The following is a 25,694-nucleotide window of genomic DNA, read 5'->3' as shown; positions in this document are numbered from 1 at the left end:
TTTGAGGATTAAGATCTTAAGTTTCATCCTTTTTCAGAACTGAAAGAATGCTTGCTGAGCTCACACTGTTTCAGTACTACAGGCTTTGGCTCTGTTTCATTTCTCACCAGAAGTTCTTCAGATACAAGTAAAAACACTTTTAGGTTTATGTTTCCTATGTTACAATTACACAAAAAGGACTGGAGAAAAGAAGCCAATAGTACTGTAACATTCTAAAATGCTTTTTCTCTCATGCAAAGTTTGCTTTTGGAAGGTCTGCTGTTTGTTCCAGGAAATGTAACCAAATCTTACAGACTCCCTTAAACTGTAGTTCTTTAATTGCTTCAGTTGATTCCTGATACAACTCAGTGATGTGGTTTTCAGCATAATTTGTCTTCAAAACCTCACACGAGAGAATATGATATTATACCTCCAAGCCAGTGAACCCTAGGCTGACAGCTGGGACTGCACTTTCTATGGCTTCTGTCTTGGAATAATCTTTCTGTGATTCGTTTTCACTTCAGTATTTCACCCTATTAAAACATTTTGTATGTTTCTAATCATTAATTTGCCTTGTAATTCTGAAATCTTTATTTTATATTGATGTCGGGCTGTGAATCTGAAGAATTGTATGAGGTTTGCGAGGCCAGGTTTTGGTAGCAGGAGGGCTACAGGGGTGGTTTCTGTGAGAAGCTGCTAGAAGCTTCCCCCATGTACGGCAGAGCCAATGCCAGCTGGCTCCAAGACAGACTCACCACTGGCCAAGGCCAAGCCAATCAGAGATGGTAGTAGCACCTCTGGGACAACATATTTAAGAAAGGAAAGAAGTTATTATGCAAAAGCAATTGCAGCCAGAGAAGAGAGGACTGAGAATATGCGGGAGCAACAACCCGGTAAGCACCAAAGTTAGTAGAGGAGGAGGAGGAGGTGCTCCAGGCACCAGAGCTGAGAGTCCCCTGCAGTGCATGGTGAAGACCATGGTGAAGCAGCTGTTCCCCTGCAGCCCATGGAGGTCCCTGGGGAAACAGAGATCCACCTGCAGCCTGTGGAAGACCCCAGGCTTAAGTAGGTGGATGCACCCGAAGAAGGTTTTGACCCCATGGGAAGCCCAGGCTGGAGTGGGCTCCTGGCAGGATCTGTGGACCTGTGGAGAGGAGGACCCCCACACTGGAGCAGGTTTGTTGGTAGGACTTGTGACTCTATGGGGGACCCACACCGGAGCAGCTCATGAAGAACTGGATCTAAAAGAAAAATCATGGATATGGGGACAAGGTTTGAATTGCATCACCAGGAGAGAAAATACAACATTTAAATATCTTCTAGGAAAAAAAAAACAAACCCCAAACCAAGGACAGATCTATTAATGGAAAAAAAAAAAAAAAAACCCTGCCAGGTGAGGCTGCAAGCAAGAGAAGGTGGGGGAAGCAGGGAGGGAAGGGAGATAGGCCACACACACCAAACCAGATTGCAAACAGAAACGAACATGCCCGAAGGGAGGGGGGAAGAGAAGGGGGGGGGGCGGGGAAGAGGCATGGACTTTGCCTTGCATCCCAGTTCAGCCACACAAATAAATTTACTTTGTGCTTACTAGAGTCTATCGCTCTCTACAAGTAGGGTAACCTTCACTCCCCATCTCATGCCTCTAACTCCTCCCGCGGTGGCGGCTCCGCCTCTCCAGATTTCACTGCCGCATAGGGCGCACTCTCCTGGCTTAGGCGGTGGTAGAGCGGTGTGCGTGGCCTCCCTTCCGGCCGCCATCTCGCGTGTTCTGCTCGATCCTCATCCCACTCCTACAACCCTCATCTCCCCCCGCTCTGGCACCGCTGCTTCCGCTCTAAGAAGGTACAAAGGAGACGGTGGGGAGGGACTAGGGAGGAATTTGTTGCGCGACCAAGGGCTGTGGGTTAGTGGGCAGCTGTGGTTGGGGCAAGGCAAGGCATGGCATTTACGGGCAGGGCCTTAGGAGAGCTGAGCTGAGCTGAGCTTCGGCGGCACTCTGTGTGGCAGACCGACCACCCCGTTAGGGCTTGGACGGCTTCCCCTCAGGTGTGCGAGTGTAGTGAGGGGTAGCTGCAGAGCCCCTTCAGCTCACCTACCTTACTGTCGGGCCCAGGTTGTGGCCTGGGCTGCCGAGTGCTTCCTGACCTGTTTTGCATGGGTGCTCTTGTTGCTTCCACAGATGAAAGAAACTATCATGAACCAAGAAAAGCTTGCTAAGCTCCAGGCCCAAGTGCGCATTGGTGGCAAGGTAGGAACTGTCTCTCATCCCTGCCTTCAGGATTGTGTGTCATGGTCCATACACTGGGCCTCTGATGTGGGATCCTGAAAACTCGGGTGGGGAGCAGCCTTAAAGACTCCTGCCTTGGCTGGACTGTCCTTGGGGGAAGCTGCACTGCTGCAGGAATCTCTAGTCACTTCAGTAGAAGCAGAATGTAGGAGATGAACCTCCAGCCTTTTCTGTTTGGATTTGTTATATTATAGCTGACTTGTAGCCTATATTCTTATATAGGCTATATTAAAAGGCATCTGGGATGGGGCAACCCTGGATGTATGTACAAACTAAGGAATTAAATGTAGAGCAGCACTGCAGAAAGGGACCTTGGAGTCCTGGTCAATGGTAAGTTGGATATGAGTCAGCAGTGCCCTGGCAGCCAGGAGGGCCAGCCATGTCCTGGGGTGCATCAGGCACAGTATTGCCAGCCAGTCAAGGGAGGTAATTGTCCTGCTCTGCTCTGCACTTGTGCAGCCTCAACTCGACTACTGTGTGAAGTTTTGGGCACCACAATATAAGAAAGTGTTATGAACAACTGTTTAAGATCGCTTAAAAAATCAGCAGCAAGGGTATCAGTAAAAACCAGATTTAATATTAAGCGACAGCATGACAAAGTTTGTTGGCAAGATTCACTCTATTACTTACTAGACAGTTAAGGCACACCAAGGAAAACAAGCAACAACAAAACCAAACAAAATCCAGGCAATCAAAACAGAAATGAACTGAGAACTATCTAGGGGGGGTGTGGGGGTATGCATGTGTGTGCGTGTGTGACAAAAGGATAGTGAGGGCAAGGATAAAAATGAATACGGCCTAAAAGCTTAACAGCACTCAAGCTTAACAGTACTTTAAGTGAACTTATACCTTAAACCTAAGAATTTAACAAAGGAACAAAACTTATACCTTAACCATAACAACTAAGGAATAACATTTCACAGCATTTAACTTAGTTTATAACTTATGACTTAACCTTACTTACAGGCCTAACCTGCTTAGATATCTAAGGTACTTAAACATCTAAGAAAGCAACATTTCTCCCAGATTTCTTATAGCACATGTACATGTGTATGCACACAAAGAATCAGTGCAAGTTACCTGTGAAAAATTCCCCTCAAGTGTAAGTGAAATATTAATTTCAGATGGCTTTGCATCTCCCTAGGGGGTGAAGGGTCAGGCCTCGAGGAGTGGGGGTATTGTCCCAGGACTCGTCATCTTTGGGCAATCCTCTGAGTACAGCAAACATGAGAGTTTGCTGGGTTTAAGAGGCCCCACTCAGAGGGAGGTTGCTGGTCACAGCCTGCTGCAGTCCAGAAGAGCTCAAAGGGTCTCATTTTGGAGTGCTGTTTATAGGGTCACTAGAGAGTAGGCTTTAGTCATAACAGTGTTTCATCCTGGCCACAGTTTGGGTCAGTGCTTTCTTTGAAAGTGTGAGAATGGGGATATTATGCCATTCAGGCAAGGAAAACAGTTTCCAAGGCTGTTCATAAAGAAAACAGGAGCTCGTTAGACAGTAGCAGTTCCTGGGAGCAGACAGTGTTTCTGATAAGCCCAAGAAGAGCTAAGCCCATGTGCTGTTTGTCAAGGCAGAGGCCTAACAAGTGTTTCTCAGATCGCAGTGTGGCCTAGAAAAAGGGGGGGGATGCACCACCACAGAAAGATATAAAGCTACTAGAGTGCATCCAAAGGAGGGCTACAAAGATGGTAAAGGGTCTAGAGGGGAAGCCATATGAGGAGTAGCTGAGGTCACTTGGCTTGTTTAGACTGGAGGAGACTGAGGGGAGACCTCAGGCTACAACTGTAGTTGCAGTCTACAACTTCCTCACGAGGGGAAGTGAAGGGCAGAAACTAATCTCTTCTCTCTGGTGACCAGTGATAGGACCTGAGGCAATGGCATGAAGCTGTGTCAGGAGAGGTTTAGTTTGGATATTGGTCACAACCCCAAGCCTGCCTGAATTCAAGAAGCATTTGGACAATGCTCTCAGGCACATGGTGTGAATCCTGTGGCTGTCCTGTGCAGAGTCTGGAGTTGGACTCTATGATTCTTGTGGGTCACTTCCAGCTTAAGATATTCTATGATTAAGATTTGAAGTAAGTAGACCTTTAACAGTAAATGATCTTGGGTATAGTTTTCATAATAGACTAGAGAGCTATACTCGAAATTCTCATGACAAATCTTTAAGATGCCCGTGGCTGTTTTCTTGCTTTTTAGAACAAAGCTGGGGTTTCTGTATTTCTCATACTCTTATCATTGTAGAATAACATGTGTGGAAGACCTTTTTATTTTAACATCTGAATTTATGTAGCTTTGTGATTACTTATAATCTGAAAATAAAAAAGTATGTTGAGTATAGTTGTATGCTAGTAAACATGTTAATTACAGTTTCAGTTTTAAGGCAAGAATTTGTTAGCAATTTTTTGGTTTTTATACCTGAGAAATGTGCACACAATACAGGCTTGTATTTAGAACACAAGCTATTCTAAAATAAGACAATGGGAGTAGTGGTAAAGGACTCTGGAGTGCAGGTAGTTTTTTCATCAGTCTTCCTGATCAAAAGGAAGGAGTTTGAAAGTGTTAGTCAAATTTGGCAAATCAACAAATGGTTGCAGTACTGGTGCCACAGTTGGGGGTTTGGCTACCTAGACTATAGGACTTGGTTTGAGAAACCTGGTCTGCTAGGGGCTGATGGGTCCATCTATCAGAGAAAGGGAAGATCATCTTTCAGTCATAGGCTTGCCAAGCTGGTGAAGAGGGCTTTAAACCAAAATTGCCGCGAGAGGGGAAACTCAGTCTATCTCACTCCTACTAGTTAGATGCCAGGGCCAGGGAGAGATGCCCAAAGGCTGGAGAGGGATCACAGGTTAGCAGGAGAGCATCTGAAGAGTAACACCAAGGAATTTCAGCCAGTAAATCAGCTTCATCGGGGACCCAACTTAAATGCCTTTATGCAAACACATGCAGCATGGGGAGTAAACAAGATGTGCATATGCCTCCAGGGCTATGATCTTACTGGCAACACAGAGACATGGTGGGAGGCTCCTGTGATGATTGTTTGAATAGAAGGACACTGGCCCTTTAGGAAGGACAGGCAGGGGAGACAAGAAGGTGGTGTTGCCCTTTATGTCAATGGAGTGCATGGAGCTCCACCTGGGGATGGATGAGAAGCGGACAGAGTTTATAGGTCAGGATTATAGGGAGGGCAGGAACAGGTGACATTATAGTGGGAGTCTGCTACAGGCCACCTGATCAGGAAGACTGAGTGAGGCCCTCTACAGACAGATAGGAGCAGCCTCACATTCAGAAGCCCTGGTCCTCATGGGGGACTTCAACCACCCTGAAAGCTGTTGGAGGGACAACACAGCAGAGCACAAGCAATCCAGGAGGTTCCTGGAATGGGTTGATGACTTCCTTCTCCAAGTGACAGAGGAGCCAATGAGAAGAGGGGCTATGCTGGACCTTATTCTCACCAACAAGGAGGGGCTAGTGGGGAATGTGAAGCTCAAGGGCAGCCTGGGCTGCTCTGACCATGAAATGGTGGAGTTTGAGATCCTTAGGGCAGCAAGGAGTGCACACAGCAATCTCACTGCCCTGGGCTTCAGGAGAGCAGACTTGGGCCAGTTCAAGGATCTGCTTGGTAGAGTGCCATGGGATAGGGCCCTGGAGGGAAGAGGGGCCCAAGAAAGTTGGTTGATATTCAAGGATCACCTCCTCCAAACTCAGGAGCAATGAATTCCAACAAAGAGAAAATCAGGCAAAAATGCCAGGAGGTCTGTGTGGATGAACAAGGAAGTCCTGGACAAGCTCAAACAGAAAAAGGAAGCCCACAGAGGGTGTAAGCAAGGACAGGTAGCCTGCAAGGAATACAGAGAGATTGTCTGAGCAGCCAGAGATCAGGTTGGGAAAACTAAAGCACTGATAAAATTAAATCTGGCCAGGGATGTCAAGGGTAACAAGAAAATCTTAAAATCTTCTATATGCTACCCCGGACCGAGTCCCGCAGGGTAACCCTCAGTTGGCTGGTCAACGGGTGCCTGGATAGCGTAATTAAAATCCCCACCATGAAGACGGAAGGACTCTTGAGCTGCTGGAATCCGAGCGGGTTTATTGAGGATTGATCGACGGAGTAGGGAGGCAGAAATAGGAGCAGGGAGACAACCACACTCAGGGGAGGCAGACTCTGAAAAGCCCCAGGGAAGGAGGGGCCAGAGTATATAACTGGGGACGGAAGGAGTAACTAGGGTACAAATGATCCAATGGGAAGAGGGTGTAAGGGAGGAACAGAGATGGGGTAACATAAACTGGGCCAATGAGGGAAAAGGGAAGGAGTGGTTTACAGAGGGAACCATTAGAAACAACGAGAACGGGGAACTTTCCAGAACTTGGGGAGATGACAACCACAAACTGACAGGTGATGGGCATGTGCTCATTTGCATTGGGGGGCAGAGGACTCTGGGGAAATGCCTTATGCTAAATGACTGTAGTTTCCCATGGCATTCCCACACTGTCCTCCCCATGGGCACATCCCACGATCTTCTATAGGTACGTCAGTGATAAAAGGAAGACTAGGGAAAATGTGTGCCCTTTCTGGAAGGATATGGGAGACCTGGTTACCCAAGACATGGAGAAGGCTGAAGTACTCAATGACTTTTTTGCCTCAGTTTTCACCAGCACACCACCTGAGTTGTAGAAGGTGAATGCAGGGATTGGGAGAACGAAGAATCACCTACTCTAGGAGAAGACCAGGTTTGAGACCATTTAAGGAACCTGAGGGTGCACAAGTCCCTGTGACCTGATGAGATGCATCCAGAGGTCCTGAGGGATCTGGCAGAGGAAGCAGCTAAGCCAGTATCCATAATATTTGAGAAGTTGTCCTGGTTTTGGACAAATTAGGGGAAAACACCTCCAAAGGAGCCCCCTATAGGAAACCAAACCCTCCGCAACCTCCCCCCACCACCGGGTTCGGGAGGAATTCCTTCAGAGGGGAAAGTGGAAAAAACTTGTTTATTAAGGCACAACAAAAAACACTCCCCAGCACAAGAGAAATAGCCCAAGATGACCACAGATGTTTTCACCAGTCCAAGAGGGTTGAGCTGTATCTCTCTTCGCCGCAGAGGGTACGCAGCTTCTTTCGCAGACCCCGGGGGAGCTCCTGCCCGGAGTAGGTCCGATGTCTTCGGGGGGGGGGGGGGGGGAAGGGAACAACGGAAACCGGGAAAAAGGAAAAAAAAATGGCAAAAAAGCAAGCCAGCGAAAAGCAGAGAAAAAAGAGAGGAAAGCAGAGCCAGTAAAGCATGCAGCCAGCAGCAAGCAAAAGCAGCAAGCAAGCTAAGCGGCAAGCCAGCAGCCAGCCGGGGGTGGGGGGGGGGGGGAAGGAAGACAAAACAAACTGAGGACAGGGAACAAAAACCACGATTGGGATAATGAGCATGAAAATGTCCTGTCCCCACGACATTCCACCCCTTATCCCATATCGTGAACATGTTACTGAACTTCCTTCCCACCTGCTCAAACCTTCCACACTTACACATTCCCTTCCATTCTCACTTGCTCTGACTTTCGACATTTACACATTTCCTTCTGTCCCATGTCTGTGTGGTTTAATGTACAAACAATGGCAGTAACATCCAGCAAATTGAGATGTTTGCATATGAGTCTCACCCCACAATCAGGTCTCCCTGAGGTACACATCGTGTTCTTCCATCTTTCTGCATTATCCACCATGTACAACCTGGTCCCTGAGCAAAGACAATCCCACGAATGGGTTTGTCTGTACTCGAGGCAGAATTGATCCACACTGTCCTCCCTAACAAACCTCTGATATGTGCCACTGGGACTTTATCTCTGTCTACTATATTCAGGGACTCAGACTGGGCAGGACCTGCTCGACTGGTGGAACCTCGGGTGTTAACTAACCAGGTGGCCTGTGCCAAATGCTGCTCCCAGTTTTTGAAAGATCCCCCACCCAATGCTTTCAAGGTGGTTTTTAACAGTCCATTGTACCTCTCTACCTTGCCTGCAGCTGGTGCATGGTAGGGGATATGGTACACCCACTCAATGCCATGTTCCCTAGCCCAGGAGTTGATAAGGCTGTTCTTAAAATGAGTCCCATTGTCTGACTCAATCCTCTCAGGGGTACCATGCCTCCAAAGGACCTGCTTTTCAAGGCCCAGGATGGTGTTACGGGCAGTAGCATGAGACACAGGGTAGGTTTCTAACCATCCTGTGGTGGCTTCCACCATTGTGAGCACGTAGCGCTTGCCTTGGCGGGTTTGAGACAGTGTGATGTAGTCAATCTGCCAGGCCTCCCCATACTTGTACTTGGACCACCGTCCCCCATACTATAGGGGCTTCACCCGCTTGGCCTGTTTGATGGCAGCACACGTCTCACAGTCATGGATAACCTGAGAAATACTGTCCATGGTTAAATCCACCCCTCGGTCTCGTGCCCACTTATAGGTGGCATCTCTACCCTGATGGCCTGAGGCATCATGGGCCCATCGCGCTAGGAACAACTCCCCCTTGTGTTGCCAATCTAAATCTATCTTTGACACCCCTATCTTTGCAGCCTGATCTACCTGCTGATTGCTTTGCTGTTCTTCATTAGCTCTACTCTTGGGGACATGAGCATCTACATGGCGAACCTTCACAGGCAGTTTCTCTACCCGGGTAGCAATGTCTTTCCATTCTTCAGCAGCCCAGATTGGTTTTCCTCTACGCTGCCAGTTAGCCCCTTTCCATCTCTCCAGCCATCCCCACAGAGCATTGGCTACCATCCATGAATCAGTATAGAGGTAGAGCTTCGGCCACTTCTCCCTTTCTGCAATGTCTAGGGCCAGTTGAACGGCTTTGAGTTCAGCAAGTTGACTTGATCCACCTTCTCCTTCAGTGGCCTCTGCGACCTGTCGTGTGGGGCTCCATACAGCTGCTTTCCACTTCCGATTCATTCCTACAACGCGACAGGAACCGTCAGTGAAAAGAGCATAGCGTGTTTCCTCTGCTGGCAATTGGTTGTAGGGTGGAGCCTCTTCAGCCCGTGTCACTGGTTCTTGTTCTTCGTCTGTGACACCAAAGTTTTCACCTTCAGGCCAATTTGTAATCACTTCCAAAATCCCAGGGCGATTCAGTTTACCAATACGGGCGCGCTGCGTGATGAGGGCAATCCACTTGCTCCATGTAGCACTGGTGGCATGGTGGGTAGTAGGAACCTTTCCTCTGAACATCCACCCCAGCACCGGTAGTCGGGGTGCCAGGAGGAGTTGTGCTTCTGTACCAATTACCTCTGAGGCAGCTTGGACTCCTTCGTAGGCAGCCAAAATTTCCTTCTCTTTTGGGGTGTAGTTGGCTTCAGACCCTCTGTAGCTCCGACTCCAAAATCCTAGCGGTCGGCCTCGAGTCTCATCAGGCACTTTCTGCCAAAGGCTCCAGGACAGACCATGGTTCCCAGCTGCAGAGTAGAGCACATTCTTGACCTCTGGTCCCGTCCTGACTGGGCCAAGGGCTACTGCATGAGCAATATCCTGCTTAATCTGGGCAAAAGCTTGTTGCTGCTCAGGGCCCCAATGGAAATTGTTCTTCTTGCGGGTGACCAGATAAAGAGGGCTCACGATCTGACTGTACTCAGGAATGTGCATTCTCCAAAAACCTATGGCGCCTAAGAAAGCTTGCGTCTCCTTCTTGTTGGTTGGTGGGGACATAGCTGTGATCTTGTTGATGACATCCATAGGAATCTGACGCCGTCCATCTTGCCACTTTACTCCCAGGAACTGGATCTCTCAAGCAGGTCCCTTGACTTTGCTCCTCTTGATGGCAAAACCGGCTTTCAGGAGAATCTGGATTATTTTCTCTCCTTTCTCAAACACTTCTGCTGCCGTTTTCCCCCACACAATAATATCATCGATATACTGTAAATGTTCTGGAGCCTCACCCTTTTCTAGTGCAACCTGGATCAGTCCATGGCAGATGGTAGGACTGTGCTTCCACCCCTGGGGCAGTCGATTCCAGGTGTATTGCACTCCCTTCCACGTAAAGGCAAACTGAGGCCTGCATTCTGCTGCCAGAGGAATGGAGAAAAACGCATGAGCAATGTCAATAGTGGCATACCACTGTGCTGCCTTGGACTCCAGCTTGTACTGGAGTTCCAGCATGTCCGGCACAGCAGCGCTCAGCGGTGGAGTCACTTCATTCAATGCTCGGTAGTCCACAGTCAATCTCCATTCTCCTTCAGATTTACGCACAGGCCAGATGGGGCTGTTGAAGGGTGAGTGGGTTTTGCTAACCACCCCTTGGCTCTCCAGCTCACGAATCATTTTGTGGATGGGGATCACGGCATCTCGATTCGTTCTATACTGCCGGCGATGCACTGTCGAGGTCGCAATTGGCACGCGTTGCTCTTCCACCCTTAGGAGCCCTACTGCAGATGGGTTTTCTGTCAGTCCAGGCAAGGTGTTTAATTGCTTAATGCTCTCTGCTTCTACAGCGGCAATTCCGAAGGCCCACCTGAATCCTTTCGGGTCTTTGTAATAGCCGCTCCGGAGGAAGTCTATGCCCAGAATACATGGAGCCCCTGGGCCGGTCACAATGGGATGTTTCTTCCATTCCTTCCCAGTCAGGCTCACCTCAGCTTCCACCAGGGTCAGTTGTTGTGATCCCCTGTCACACCGGCAATGAAAACAGGCTCTGCCCCCACATATCCCGATGGTATTAACGTACACTGTGCACCAGTATCCACTAAAGCGTCATATTCTTGTGGCTCTGATGCGCCAGGCCATCGGATCCACACCGTCCAGAAAACACGATTTTCCCATGCCTCTACCTGGCTAGAGGCAGGGCCCCTCTATGCCTGATTATCCTTCTTTCCTTGGGCATATGTCTTGGAGGTTCCCTCAAGGGGATCAGACGTGTCATCATCATACCTGGCTGTTCGGCTATGGGCAACTGGGGCTGCTTTCCTTTTCTTACCTTCCTTCAATTCACGCACCCGTTGTGCCAGAACAGCAGTAGGCTTCCTATCCCATTTCCTCATGTTTTCTCCAGACTCACGCAAGAAGAACCACAACTCAGCTCGTGGGGTGTACCTTCTCTCCCCAACAAAGGAACGTCTGCGTTGGGTGCCAGGGCCTCTAATTTGCACAGCTGAGATTTGGAGGAGGTCCTCCTTAATCTCTTCCCTGAGTTTCTTGCGGCTTTCCTCTATTTTTCCTTCTAATTCCTGCAGTCGTGTCTCCATAGCTGCAATTCTGGCATGGGTCGGGCCATGTACAGCATCCGCATATGCCCGAAGCTTCTTTGCCATATCAAGCACAGTCTCATATACCTCCTCCCGCTTCATTATTGCTAGAGCAGAAGCGTATTCAGGTGGCCCAAGTCGCACCAGTTTTCTCCACATTACAGGTGTGCATGGTACAAGGTCCGGATTCCTAATTGTTACGTCTTCTGAAAAAATGATCTCCACCACTGCCATCTCCCTCAGGCGCTGGATCCCCTGTTCTATGGTCTTCCATCGTGTCTGCTGGACATAGAGGTCATCGGCACACAGATATCTTTGTGCTACGCTGTCCAGGACCCGTTCCCAGAGGCTGTGAGGGCTAGAGCCCCTCATCATGCCTTGGTCGATGACAGGATCATGTGACAGGGACCCCAAATGCCTTGCTTCAGTGCCATCCAGAATGGTAGCCTCCCCTGCCGCATCCCAAAGGCGGACCAGCCAACTAATTATAGATTCGTCGGGCTGTCGCCGATAATCCTTCCTTAGGCCTCGGAGGTCCTTCAGGGAGAAGGAATCAATATTAGCCTCTGATCTGGTGCCACTTGCTTTGACTCCTGATTTTATGTCAGGAGGTGTTGAGGGTCCTTCTCCTGCATCGTACTCATCATTGTCATCCACGGGTCGATCGGTCTTCTCTGTGCACTTTCCACTTCGTGTGCTAGTAGCCACGGCCATTGGTTGAGGCTTACAGTCTGGTTTAACTACTGGGTTCGAACCTGGGCTGTTGGCTGCAGCCTGAGTGACTGGGATTGCTGCTGGTTTATCTCCCTGCCCCCCTTCCTCTGTCTGCTGCCCTACAGTATCGAGCAGAGTACGATAAGCATATGCCAGGGCCCAGCTCACTGCAACGATCCTTTTCTCCTTGGGGTTATCCTGGCATTTCCCTTTCAGATACTTTGCCACCTCAGCTGGGTTCTGGATGTGTTCGGATGGAAAGTCCCAAACTACAGGATCAGAAAACTCCTTTAAAATTTTGCCCATATCCTCCCATTTCCCGCACCACTCAGGATTTTTCACCCTTAGTTGTACTCCTAAATCAGAGGTCTCACCAGCCCCTCTAGAAATCTCAGCCTTCATCTTATATAAACTGCGGACAGTATAGAGAAAGGTTATTAAATTAAATAACAGAAAGATGGTATCCTTGGCAGTCAGGGAGGACAGGACATTTCCTAACAGAGATGTAAACAATTCGGAGGAGGAAAAGGAAAGCAAAGGCTGAAAAACCTCCTCCCCCATAACAAATTTAGTACACAGCCACAACCACGAGTTATACATTCCTGGAGCCGATAACAACATTTTTATAAGCCCCTTGCAGAGTATTACAGCCAAGCCCAGCCCGATAAATATTCTCGTTAGTGCCCCTCTGCTACAAAAGCTACGTATTAGGGACAATACCGGAGCTACTTCTGGATAAGAAAATAACTCCAGGGACCATAAAGCGATCAAAACTTCGAAGAACCCTAATGACCACAAATAGAGGCCGGCTTTCACTCCAAATGACATCATAACTTTAAAAAGAGACATACCAATATTCCCGCAGAACGGTTAAAGCCAAAAATATTATTAGAATAAAGTTTTTTCCACTTTGTCTGGGCTTCCCCGTATGGGCCACCAAATTATTTGTCCTGGTTTTGGACAAATTAGGGGAAAACACCTCCAAAGGAGCCCCTATAGGAAACCAAACCCTCCGCAACCTCCCCCCACCACCGGGTTCGGGAGGAATTCCTTCAGAGGGGAAAGTGGAAAAAACTTGTTTATTAAGGCACAACAAAAAACACTCCCCAGCACAAGAGAAATAGCCCAAGATGACCACAGATGTTTTCACCAGTCCAAGAGGGTTGAGCTGTATCTCTCTTCGCCGCAGAGGGTACGCAGCTTCTTTCGCAGACCCCGGGGGAGCTCCTGCCCGGAGTAGGTCCGATGTCTTCGGGGGGGGGGGGGGGGGGAAAGGGAACAACGGAAACCGGGAAAAAGGAAAAAAAAATGGCAAAAAAGCAAGCCAGCGAAAAGCAGAGAAAAAAGAGAGGAAAGCAGAGCCAGCAAAGCATGCAGCCAGCAGCAAGCAAAAGCAGCAAGCAAGCTAAGCGGCAAGCCAGCAGCCAGCCGGGGGTGGGGGGGGAAGGAAGACAAAACAAACTGAGGACAGGGAACAAAAACCACGATTGGGATAATGAGCATGAAAATGTCCTGTCCCCACGACAGAAGTTGTGGCAGTCCAATGAAGTTCCTACTGACTGCAAAAGAGGAAATATAACCCATGTTTTTAGAAAGGAAAATGCATAAGACACCGAATTACAGGCCCATCAGTCTCACCTATCTGGTGCCCAGAAATATCATTGAACAGATCCTCCTGGTAACTATGCTAAGGCACATGGAAAATAAGGATGATTTGTGACAAGCAACATGGCTTCACTGAAGGGAAATTGTGCCTGACAAATTTGATGGCCTTCTATGATGGGGTTATGGTGTTGGTGGATGAGGGAAGAGTGACTGATATCATCTACTTGGACTTGTGCAAAGCATTTGACACTGTCCTACATGACATCCTCGTCTCAACTGGAGAGACATGGATTTGACAGATGGACCAATCAGTGGATAAGGAATCAGCTGGATGGTCATACTCAGACTTGTGGTCAACAGCTCAGTGTCCAAGGGGACAGCAGTGGCTAGTGGCATCCTCAGGGGTCAGTATTTGGACAAGCACTGTTTAACATCTTTGTTGGCCACATGGTCAGTGGGATTGAGTGCACCCTCAACAAGTTTGTTGACAACACCAAGCTGTGTGGTACAGTCAACACAGCGGAGGAAAGGGAGCCAATCCAGAGGGACCTGGATGAACTTGAAAAATGGGCCCCTGAGAACCTCATGAAGTTCAGCAAGGCCAAGTGTGAGATCCTGCATGAGTACAGGCTGGATTGAGAATGGATTGAGAGCAGCCCTGAGGAGAAAGACTTGGGGGTGATGGTTGATGAGAAGGTCAACATGACTTGGCAATGTGTGCTTGGTGCCCAGAAAGCCAACATTATCCTGGGCTGCATCAAAAGAAGTGTGACAAGCAGGTCAAGGGAGACAATTCTGCTCCACTCTTGTGAGATCCCACCTGGAGTACTGCATCCAGCTCTGGCATCCCCAACATAAGAAGGACATGTGAATCGCTAAAACCGAAAATCACGGACAAAGACTCTCTAACTAGTCAAAGTTAGAAAGTGGTATGTTTATTACGCTGGTGGGTGGCACCATGGGGATCGTCCCCGAAATGTGTGACTGCACCGTACAAGGATTTTTGACTTCTATTCATTTCCCAAAATAATACATATGTGCAACCCTAGCACCTCCCATCCCCGCTTTGTATTAAAATGAGGTTATTAGTTTTCACGTGTGCACAATTCTTCTCTTGAATTGGGTCGGTGGTCTTGAATTGGGTCAGTGGTCCCAGGGATGAAGTCAGGAAGGTCTTTGTCAGGTCTCTATGACCCTCTGGCACAATCCAAGGACCCCTGCTTCCTGATGGATTGACATAGGGTCCAGGTGCTGGGCATTGTTCTACTGGTTTCAATATGTTCCTATAATGGTTCACTTGCTCCACTTCCTTCTACAAATAAGCTCATAATATAACAATTAGCTTTAGCTTAAGCATCTAATAATCATTAACCTATCGTTGGTGTATCTAACTTCCATATGAATTGGTTGTAACTCTCAGCTAAAATCTTAACCCTTTAAAATCATGATTCGTTCCCCACTCCTTCTTCAAAGTTAGTAAATTCTTTTACTAATATACAGATTCTTCTTCATCTAGCAAAGCTGCACAGTAGGTGTCTCTTAAAACTGTACCATATACTCTCAATATTGAAGTTAAAGATGCTACTCGCTGCAACAATCTCCAATTCTAAACAAGTACTGTAATAGACAAAATCAAACATATACTAACTAAGATAAGCAAAACAATAATTCGATGAACTAAGGTATTGAGCAAGCCAGTTGCAGTTGGAGACCACCCAAAGAGCACATCTCACCAATGATGGGATGTGCCTTCTTCCAATCTTTTAAATACTCTTCATATAGTCTCTGTGTCATGGTGTATTGTAATCAAAGTTTTCCTTCCTTTATCTTTAATTTCTTTAGGAATTCTCTTTAATTCATGATGCTTCAACAAATGGGTAACCAAATCTAAGTTCATCCCAATAGGCACAGATGATATTTCTTGGACAGTAATCAACTTCACTTTTATATGTTGGTATGATACGACAGGTGCCTGATAGGAAAAATCACATCACTCAATTTTGATGAAGTTACAAATGCACAAGTTAAATTGAGTTTTATTCACAGTGATCTCATCCATCATTATAGTGGGGCATGCTGTTCTGAGGTAGACACAACCTTGTCCTGTATACACAAGCAAGGTTGTCTGGTTAATGGGATGCATTTCAAAGTGACAAATACTTTACTCTGTATCTAAACAAATATCTTTATCATCACTTACATTGCCTTCACATATAAACCCCAATTGTTCTCTCATTGTACAGGGTTCTAAGTTAATAGTTCGCCACATTCTTTTGACCTTTCGTGCCCACATTCTGTGTTCAAAAGGATATAGTATGGTCCCCTTGTGATTTAGCCCTAAAGGAACAATTGGATGTATGAAGCTTACTGATGCATTGTATATGGTTAAAACAAAAGCTGTTACCATACTCGTCATGGGATCATAAGTAAAATTAACAAAAACCCACGAGGATTGAAGTTATTTTTTTAAATCTGAGGTGTTATCCCAAACAACTTTACGAATTTCGGCAGGGAATATGCCTTCTTCCCCGTCCCTAATAATTGAAGCCACCACCGATTGCATCCATAATTGTGCCTGTGTACACCCAAAAGCCAAAGAAATGTTCCCACTAGCTGTGCCTAAAGTATCAGTTATCAATTGACAATCTTGTTCTTCCATATTGTCCTATTCTGGTAATATTTTGGACAATTTCCACTGGCTGGTACCTAATGTCAAGAAGGAAGATTGTAAAGGTTTTTGCAATTTAACCATATCACCACCAAGTGCTGTCAATTTGTTCATTAATACTTCTGAATCCATTGTATTTAGAACCCCTAGTCCCATTCCCAGTAATCCAGTAAGGTCTTTCTTCTGTCTGGACATATAAGGCATACGCTTCTGCAGCTAGGTAGTCTAGTCTATAAAAGAGGTCCTTAAAAATGGAGCACACTAGGGCCAAATGGCAGAGGCATTTACTTGCATTTCCATCTCTACCCGTTTTAATGACCACTTTGGATTCATCAGCAATTTTTGAATTCCGGCCTTCTTAACAGCATGCAGTACAATTTTGGTAATTATGGGAACCATGGATTTTAGAGTGACTTGAGTAGTCATGGTTACTGGTTGAGTTATTTTAACCCTATCTATTCGGGGAGCAGTACAAAACTGAGTTATATTATAATCAATCTTAAAATCCTTGTTTGCGCAACCTTCTATTTTGAGTCTAAACTCTGGGCAATTGGTTAAGCATTTGTCACAGCATTCAGGGCCAATTTGAATAAGTTTCATGTTTTTTAGATGAGATTCATGGAACCTATCCCGGACAAATGCATATTCACATTCCCGAATATCTTTCCCTTCCCACATAGTTGCATTTGTAACTCTTAGCATCTGATACAGAGACTTATGGGAGTCGGAGTCATAGGCTTTCCCTTGGCACTTATATATCCCAGTCACATTATATACAAGTGGTACTGCATTAGCTGTGGCTATAGTGATAATCACAAATGCCACAACTCTCCAGGCTATACCTACTTGATTATCCATTATATTCTCAGTTTCTCTAAGATTTTTGTTTAGGGCCACTACATATCTGTGTAGGGTTTCTTCCCCTATTTGAGTGGGTGTTGTCCCTTCCTGAATTCCATATGGCCTTCCATACAGTATTTCGAAGTGACTCAGTTTTTCCTTTACTCTTGGTTTGGTCCGAATTCATAATAATGCTAATGGAAGAGCCTGAAGCCAAGGTAACTTTGCCTCTTGTCCCAGTCTTATTATTTGCTGCTTAATCAAGTGATCAATTTTCTCCACTTGACCGCTTGACTGAGGAAGATATGGAGTATGAAGTTCCCAGTCTATGCCGAAATGGTGGCTAATTTGCTGCACAATTTTTGAAATAAAATGTGGCCCTCTATCTGAAGACATTATGGCTGGGACTTCAAAACACGGTATTATTTCTTGTAACAGTGCTTTGGTTACCTCCCGCGCTTTGGCAGTTCTCATAGGGAAAGCTTCTGGCCATCCTGAAAAGGTATCTGTTAACACCAATAGGTAGCGGTACCCCCCTTTCCTGGGTAGTTCTGAAAATCAATTTGCCATTGCTTCCCAGGTCCATATCCTTTTCCAATTTTCCAAGTTTTAGTTTAGGAATATTTTTGGGATTAGTTTGGAGGCAAAGGGTAAATTGACACGTCACCTGAATCACTGTACTTTGCAAGTTTCTGGCTAGGATTCTGTCTTTCAAGTAATTGTACAAGGCATCTATTCCCCAATGTATTTTCTCATGTTCATCTTTCACTGATGACTATAGCATGTAAGAGGGGATCACAAACCTTCCTTTCCCTTCATCTGTAACAGCCCACCCCTCTTGATTATAACTTCCATTTTCTTTCTCGATAAGCCTTTTTCTTTTTTACTATACCTTGGCTTACCTTCAATAGAAATTTGTCCATCTGGGATTAAGGCTGCCTCAACTGTCTCAACAATTACCTCACCTTTAGCTGCTTCTTTTGCCTTTCTGTCCGCCAGCTCATTTCCTTCCTCCAATTCAGAGCTCACATTTTGGTGTGCCTTGATGTGCATGATGGCTACCTTTTCAGGTAGCTGGACTGCCTCCAACAGTTTTATTATCTCTTGTGCATGTTTAATACTTTTTCCTTGTGAGTTCAACAGTCCTCTTTCCTTCCACAGGGCTCCATGTGCATACCTCGAGTCTGTGTAAATATTGATTTTCTTTCCTTTTGCCAGCTCTAAATCCCGGGTTAAGGCAATTATTTCAGCTTTCTGTGCTGAGGTGTTGGTAATGATCTAGACTCTATTACCTCTCGGCTTGTGGTAACTGCATACCCAGCCTGCCTTTTTCCATTGATGGTGTAGCTGCTTCCATCAGTAAACCAGGTCTCAGTGTCCTCGAGAGGGGTGTCCTTCAGATCTGGGCGACTGGAGTAGGTAGCTTCGATAGTCTCCAGGCAGTCATGGATCACTGGTTCTCCTATACTTCCACTACAGAAAGAAGCTGAGTTCACAATATTAGTTACCATAATTTCTACATCATCTTGTTCCACCATTATGGCTTGGTATTTCAGGAATCTCTGTGGAGAGAGCTAATGTCCCCCCTTTACTTCCAGTACTGCAGACACTGTGTGGGACACTAGCACAGTCATCTTCTGGCCCAAGGTGAACTTGCATGCTTCTTGGAATTTCACTGCCACTGCTGCAACCACTCCGAGGCATCCTGGCCATCCCTTAGCTGCTGCATCCAACTGCTTAGAGAGGTAGGCGACTGCCCTGCAGTACGGGCCCAGATCTTGTGCTAGTATTCCCAAAGCAATTCCCTGCTTTTCGTGAGAAAACAAAAAGAATGGTTTACTCACATCTGGAAGTCCCAGGGCTGGAGCTGACATGAGGGCCTTCTTCCGTTGGCCAAAGGCTCGTGTTGCTTCTTTCATCCATTGGAGGTCTCTGTTTCTTTCCATAATCAAGGCATATAGGGGTTTGACTAGCAGTCCATAATTATAAACCCACAGCCTGCACCACCCATTAATGCCCAAAAAGGTTCACAGTTTTTTTACTGTCTGGGGCTTTGGGGTCTGGCATATTGCTTCCTTGCAGTTCCGTCCTAAAGTTCTTTGTCCAGCACTAACCTCACAGCCCAAATAAACAACTGTTTGCTTCACCATCTAGGCTTTCTTCTGGGATACTTGATACCCCTGTAGGCCCAAAAAGTTTAAGAGGCTTACTGTCCACTCCATACATGCCTCTTGGGTTTTGGTAGCTACCAGGAGGTCATCCACATACTGTAACAGTTGTCCTTCTTCTGATGGAGCTTCCCATGATTCCAGATTTTTTTCCTAGTTGTTGTCCAAATATCGTAGGGGAGTTCTTGAACTCTTGAGGCAGAACTGACCATGTGAGCTGGGTTTTGCATCCTGTTTTGGGGTTTTCCCATTCAAATGCAAACATTTTCTGGCTGGCCTCATGGAGAGGAAGGCAAAAGAAAGAATCTTTCAGATCTAAAACGGTAAACCATGTTAGTTCAGATGTTAAACGAGTTAACAGAGTGTAGGGGTTGTCAACCACTGGGTATAAATCCTCAGTTATCTTAACAGCTCTTAAATCTTGTACTATTCGGTGTGATTCATCAGGCTTTTTCACAGGTAAAATAGGAGTATGGAACTCAGACTGACACTCTTTTAATAGCCCTATCTGTAAAAAGTGTTCGATTACTGGGCTAATCCCTTCTCTGTCTTCCTTTCTCAAAGGGTACTGCTTGACCCTAACTGGTTGTTTTCCTTCTTTAAGCCTAATTTGCACTGAGGGTGCATTCTTCACTCTCCCTGGTATGTTAGAAGCCCACACCCTAGGAAATACCTGATCTAGTATTTTCCTGTGAATCTCATCTTCACTTTCAAATTTAGCCTCATTGGTTATTAGCATCAGGCTTAACAATTCCACATATTATTGGTCCTTAACCTCCAAAGTAATTTCTCCATTTCTGAATATTATTTTTGCTTCTAATTGTTCCAATAAATCTCTACCCAAAAGTGCTGATGGAGCATTGGGCATATATAAGAACTTGTGAATTCCCCATTGTTTCCCAAGTTTATATTTCAATGGCCTACAAAAATAGGCTCTTTCAGATTGGCCAGTTGCCCCCTTTACCATTACATAATCATCTGTTATTTGTATTAATGCTTTATTTAACACTGAATATGTTGCCCCTGTGTCTATCAGAAATTCAATTTCCTTTTCCTTGTTCCCTAGTTTCATTATGACTAGAGGGTCTCCTAGGGTAAGATCCTCTGGTCTACATCAGTCTTCCTTAACATGGGCAACTACCGCCCCCCCTTTTTGATCTCCTCTTCTTTGTTCATCGTCTTTTCTTTGTTCCAGGCACTGGTTCTTCCAGTGTCCAACTCTTGCAGAATGCACATTGATCTCTCCTTAGCTGAGGTGGTCCCTGCCTTAGTGGCCCTTGTCCACATTTCCCTTTTTCTTCTTCCCTTACTACTGCTAATAATTTTTTCATCCCTTCTTTGCACTTTTCTTCCCAGTTACTAAATACTCTCCATGTATCTTCTAGCAAAGTCTCTAAATCCCGCGCTGTCAGACCCTGTATTTTATGAAGTTTGCGTCTAATGTCCCCTGTAGATTGTCCTAAGAATAAACCCACTAGATGTTGTATCCCTTCCTCAGATTTAGGATCTAAAGTTGTATAATGACGCATTGCATCCCGCAAATGTTCTAGAAATTCAGAAGGTGTTTTGGAGGGACCTTGCTTAATTGTATATAAGGCTGACCAGTTTATTGTTTTAGGGATTGTCCTTTCTAACTCCCTTACTATGAAGTCTTGATAATCCTCTAGTCTTTCCATATCACTAACATCATTAGCATTCTAATGTGGATCCTGAAGAGGAAAGACATCTCTTATATCACTCTGTGTTATTCTACAAGCATCTTCTGCTAAGCTCCCTGCTACCTTTAAAACCAGTTGTTTTTCTGTTTCAGTTAAGGCATCTGTCCTAGGGTGGCTGTATGATGCCTTTATCCCCAATCGTCTGCCCTGTTTATGTTGAAGTCTTGTTCCAAGAGTGAAAGGAGGAGGGAAGAAGCTCAGGGTTTGTTTTCAAAAAACTCACTCCCTCCTCCACATTCCTGCTCCGGGGACGGTGTTGTCTGCGGACGGACGGACAGCGAGACAGAGCTCTCCTTTGCTTTTTCTAGTTAGTTTTAGCTAGCTGAGGCAGAGAAGTTCCCTGGACTGTGGTTTTTTCCCCTTTCTCTGGATCTGCTCTGGACTGAACACCAGAAGAGCATCAGCAGCTCACATCTGTGGCCCAGCGGGCCGGGCCTGGGCCGCGGCATTGCCAGCGCCGGAAGGACTGGTCAGAGACTGAGTGAGCTGAGATGCAGCCCGGGGGGATTTGCTCTGAATTTGTCTCTCTTGGAGTGGCAAGAAGTCTTATTGTTTAATATTGTCTAAGTTCTCTTGTGTAATAAACAGGTTTTTTCCACTTTTTTCCTCCAGAGGTATTTTCTCCTGAACCGGCTGGGGGGGAGGGGCCAATTGACTCTGCTTTCCTAAAGGAACCCTTTTGTGGGGGGGAGGGGAATTCTTTCCCCAGACTTGCCCTGAACCAGGACAGCATCCAATAACAATTGGAGATCTGACCAATAAGGTTGATGCTGTTTAATCATAAACTTTAATTTCTTTGCAACACCTATCGGGTCACTCCAATAACGTTTAGCAATATTTTCTTAAACCTCTAAATCCATTGAAAGGAAAAGGAATTTTGACTAACATTGTCTTCCCTTCAGGACTTACTGCTTCCCTAAAAGGTCCTTGTAACATTTTCTTAGTTTGTTTCCAAGTCTGGGATGCTATAGGACCCTCTGGAGGGGGTTCCTCTTGTTCGCTGTTGCTGCTGAGTAGTTGGAAAAATGTAGGAGTAGTCGAGGTGGGGAATAGAATAGAAGCTGGAGTTGAACTTGAGATAGAAACCGGAGTGCATTCAGCTGAGCTTAAAACCGGAGCTGGAGTTGAAATAGAAATAGCTTTGTTTAAAGCTGGAGCTGGGGTTGAAATAGTAGTGGCTTTAATTGGAGTGGAGGATAGAATAGAAGCTGGAGTTTGGACAGAGGTGTTAGAGGGTGGAACAGGAGCTGGAGTTGGAATTGAGGGTGAAGTCTTAGGGGGTGGAACAAAAGCTGGGGTTGGAGTTGAGGGTGAAGTCTTGGGAGGTAGAATAAGAGTTGGAGCTGAAGTTGAGGTTGTTCCCAAATTTGCTGCCCCTCTCCACCCCCCTTGCCTTCTAGGGGGTCGTTCAAACAGGTCCCCCAACTCTTGCTCCAGTGAGTCAGCTGGATATACTTTGTCTGGGTGTGTGCAGCATTGATTTATGGAGCATGCACTACAACACCATTTCAGCCTTCCCTGACTAGCCTCATTATCTTTTTCCAGGGCCAACACAAAGGGGTCAGAGGGAGCCCTGAGTCCACAATCCCTCTGCCACTCAGGGTGATTCCGGAGGGAGAAAAACATGTCAGCATACGTCACCTCTTCCCATTTTTGCTCCTGTCTCAAAAACAACAGAAGCTGTAACAGGTCTCATAATGTAGAGTTCCAGTTGGGGGACACCTGACCCCCTCTTCAAGCTTATAAAGTGGCCACCACTGTGTGGAAAATTTCATGAGGATCCTTTTATTTTCTATCCCTCCATACCCTACTAGCTCCTTCCAGTGTGCCAAAATACACCCCAGAGGACTACTTTTGGGGATCTCTTTACTCTGGTTGCTTCCCATTGCTCCCCTTCTCCTTAACAAAACCAGTACTCTACTGCAATCCTTGTTATCTCCTCCTTTGCTTCTTGTCTCGCTTCGCTTCCACCCAAACCTGGCTTCACAGATTTGTACAGTCCTTTCCCAGTCTTTTTCTCGCACAGCCCACTGCTCAGGTACTAAATTTGACTTTCCGCACACCAGCTTTAAAATCCTTGATTCTAAATCAGCTAGATCAGGGAGTTGTTGACACTGGGCACACTCTCTGTACCAGTTAGCAGAAGAACAGTAATAATGTCCTGCACAAATCTTACACTGCAGTAACACCCACACACAGTGCCAACCTTGAGATGTACCAAAAGCTGCAGGAAAATTCCCAGAAATGTGAGCTATTCCATTTGCCCCTTCTCAACTCTCTAAATTCTCCACAGCCGGTTGCTCCCAATCCAAAGCCACTAGTCTCCCAGCAGACGTCTGATATAAACCTTCTAAATATATTCTCTCATTTCCCCTGTCTATCCACCAGTTTACTGAATTCACAAACTCCTACGAGTTGAGCCCAAACCACTGAAGCAAAGGAATTCCTTCTATCTGTCTGGCCAGACTGGATTCTCAGACCAAAACCACTCCTATTATAATTACAAACACAATCCCCGTGCCTAAAACCACAAGTGAGCCCTTATCAAAGGCTCCAAACAAACCAGTTTTACTACTTCACACTCAACATGTGCTACACTTTGACACAAGCTATATTTCAAATTCCACAAACATAAATACCTGAACAGCAAAGCACCGCTCCTATAATTTTTCAGTCTGAACCCTTTAAACGTGAATGCCTAGTGTTCCCCCATAACCAAAACACACACACACAGAGTCACAGCGGGGAGGGGATTTTATTAAGGATCATGCACACCACTCACTTTGTTTTTCCCTGGATGTTTCAGTCGCCCGAAAACAGAACCATGGGTCCAAACTCCCACTTGTGTCATTCTAACAGCATATCTCAACAGTCTCACAATTGTTCTTACAGTCAGGACACATTCACAATAGCATAACAACTTTAGACCAGGATTTGCCCTTATGACTGGTAGTCCCAACCACTACCAGACTGAGCCCTCTACAGCGAAACAAATGGCAGAATCCCCTTCTGTCAGCAGCAAAAGCCGGAGTTTGGTACAGCAGTTCAACAAATCTTTCTGCTGACAACCAGAATTCAACTACAACTTTAGCTTGCAAGCACACTACAGAGGCACAAGTTGCCTGTGGAATGTCTCCCACAACTTATCAATGAACTTTCCTGACCACACATACGCCTTACAGGTCACTACTTAAAACTGTTTTAATTTTTAAAGATACCATTTTGTTCGGAGTTTTAGTAGTCAGGGGTCCTTGTCTGCTGCTAGATGAGCAGTCCAGGCAGTGGAGCCCACTCTTCCAGGAATATCTCAGGGGCATTCCGAGGGGGTCTACGTCCCGAGCTGGTCTTACAGCAGAGCAGAGTCTCCTCGTGGCTTGGCTTGCCAATTGAATCGTTAAAACCAAAAATCACGGACAAAGACTCTCTAACTAGTCAAAGTTAGAAAGTGGTATGTTTATTACCCCGGTGGGCGGCACTGTGGGGATCGTCCCCGAAATGTGTGACTGCACCGTACAAGGATTTTTACCTTCTATTTCCCAAAATGATACATATGCACAACCCCAGCACCTCCCATCCCCGCTTTGTATTAAAATGAAGTTATTAGTCTTTCACGTGTGCGCAATTCTTCTCTTGAATTGGGTCGGTGGTCTTGAATTGGGTCGGTGGTCCCAGGGATGAAGTCAGGAAGGTCTTTGTCAGGTCTCTATGACCCTCTGGCACAATCCAAGGCCCCCTGCTTCCTGATGGATTGACATAGGGTCCAGGTGCTGGGCATTGTTCTACTGGTTTCAATATGTTCCTATAATGGTTCACTTGCTCCACTTCCTTCTACAAATAAGCTCATAATATAACAATTAGCTTTAGCTTAAGCATCTAATAATCATTAACCTATCGTTGGTGTATCTAACTTCCATATGAATTGGTTGTAACCCTCAGCTAAAATCTTAACCCTTTTAAATCATGATTCACATGGACCTGTTGGAGTGAGTCCAGAGGAAGCCATGAAGATGCTCTGAGGGCTGGAGCACCTCTGCTGTGGTGACAGGCTGAGAGAGTTGGAGCTGTTAAACCTGGAGAAGAGAAGGCTTCAGGGAGACCTTAGAGTCCCTTCCAGTGTCTAAAGGGGCTCCAGGAGAGTTGGAGAGGAACTTTTTAGAGAGTGTCTTGAAAAGATAGGTGTGTTGCATCCTGGAGTTCGGGTTTAGATTAGGGTTTTTAATTTATGTTAAAATAAGTCAAGTTCTGTAATCCCGCACACCCCCTGTGTTGTTCCCCCCCCCCCCCGCAGTTTCTGGCCCAATGCTGCCTGCCGCCGGATCTTCCCCCTCTGCTGCTCCTGTAACCACTTCCCCTGTCCGGCCCCGGGAATCCCCGTGCCTGCCACCCCAATCCACATGATCCCACTCAGCCCGAGGCTCGGTGCCCGCTCCTGCGGGGTTCTCTGGTTGGTCGCTGTTGCTGGCGTCACCGCCACTGCAGCTGCCCCTATTGGACGGCAGGCCATGG

The 25,694-nt window shown here is 46.3% G+C and overlaps 1 protein-coding gene and 2 long non-coding RNA genes across 3 annotated transcripts in view; 1 reads left to right on the top strand and 2 right to left on the bottom strand.

The window, feature by feature from the left end:
* Positions 1–25,694, bottom strand: part of LOC128782866 (uncharacterized) — a 278,999-nt gene that overhangs the window by 163,332 nt on the left and 89,973 nt on the right. The window lies entirely within an intron of this gene.
* The window catches only part of LOC128782864 (transcription factor BTF3-like), a 64,201-nt gene continuing 40,245 nt past the window's right edge, over positions 1,739–25,694 (top strand). The window contains exons 1-2 of the mRNA XM_053933353.1: positions 1,739–1,821; positions 2,159–2,227. Coding sequence (XP_053789328.1) covers positions 2,159–2,227 — 69 coding nt within the window. The 5' untranslated portion in view covers positions 1,739–1,821. The remainder of the gene's footprint in view (positions 1,822–2,158; positions 2,228–25,694) is intronic.
* On the bottom strand, positions 7,293–13,102 carry LOC128782865 (uncharacterized). The gene is made up of 2 exons (XR_008428908.1): positions 12,910–13,102; positions 7,293–7,420 (listed from the first exon to the last, which is right to left on the bottom strand). It is a non-coding gene; the product is annotated as an uncharacterized LOC128782865 (long non-coding RNA).

Source organism: Vidua chalybeata (assembly GCF_026979565.1).
Source record: "Vidua chalybeata isolate OUT-0048 chromosome W unlocalized genomic scaffold, bVidCha1 merged haplotype SUPER_W_unloc_12, whole genome shotgun sequence".
In the NCBI taxonomy this organism is placed as follows: domain Eukaryota; kingdom Metazoa; phylum Chordata; class Aves; order Passeriformes; family Viduidae; genus Vidua; species Vidua chalybeata.
Note: the sequence above shows the minus strand (reverse complement) of the source record. Positions and strands in the feature narration are given on the sequence as shown.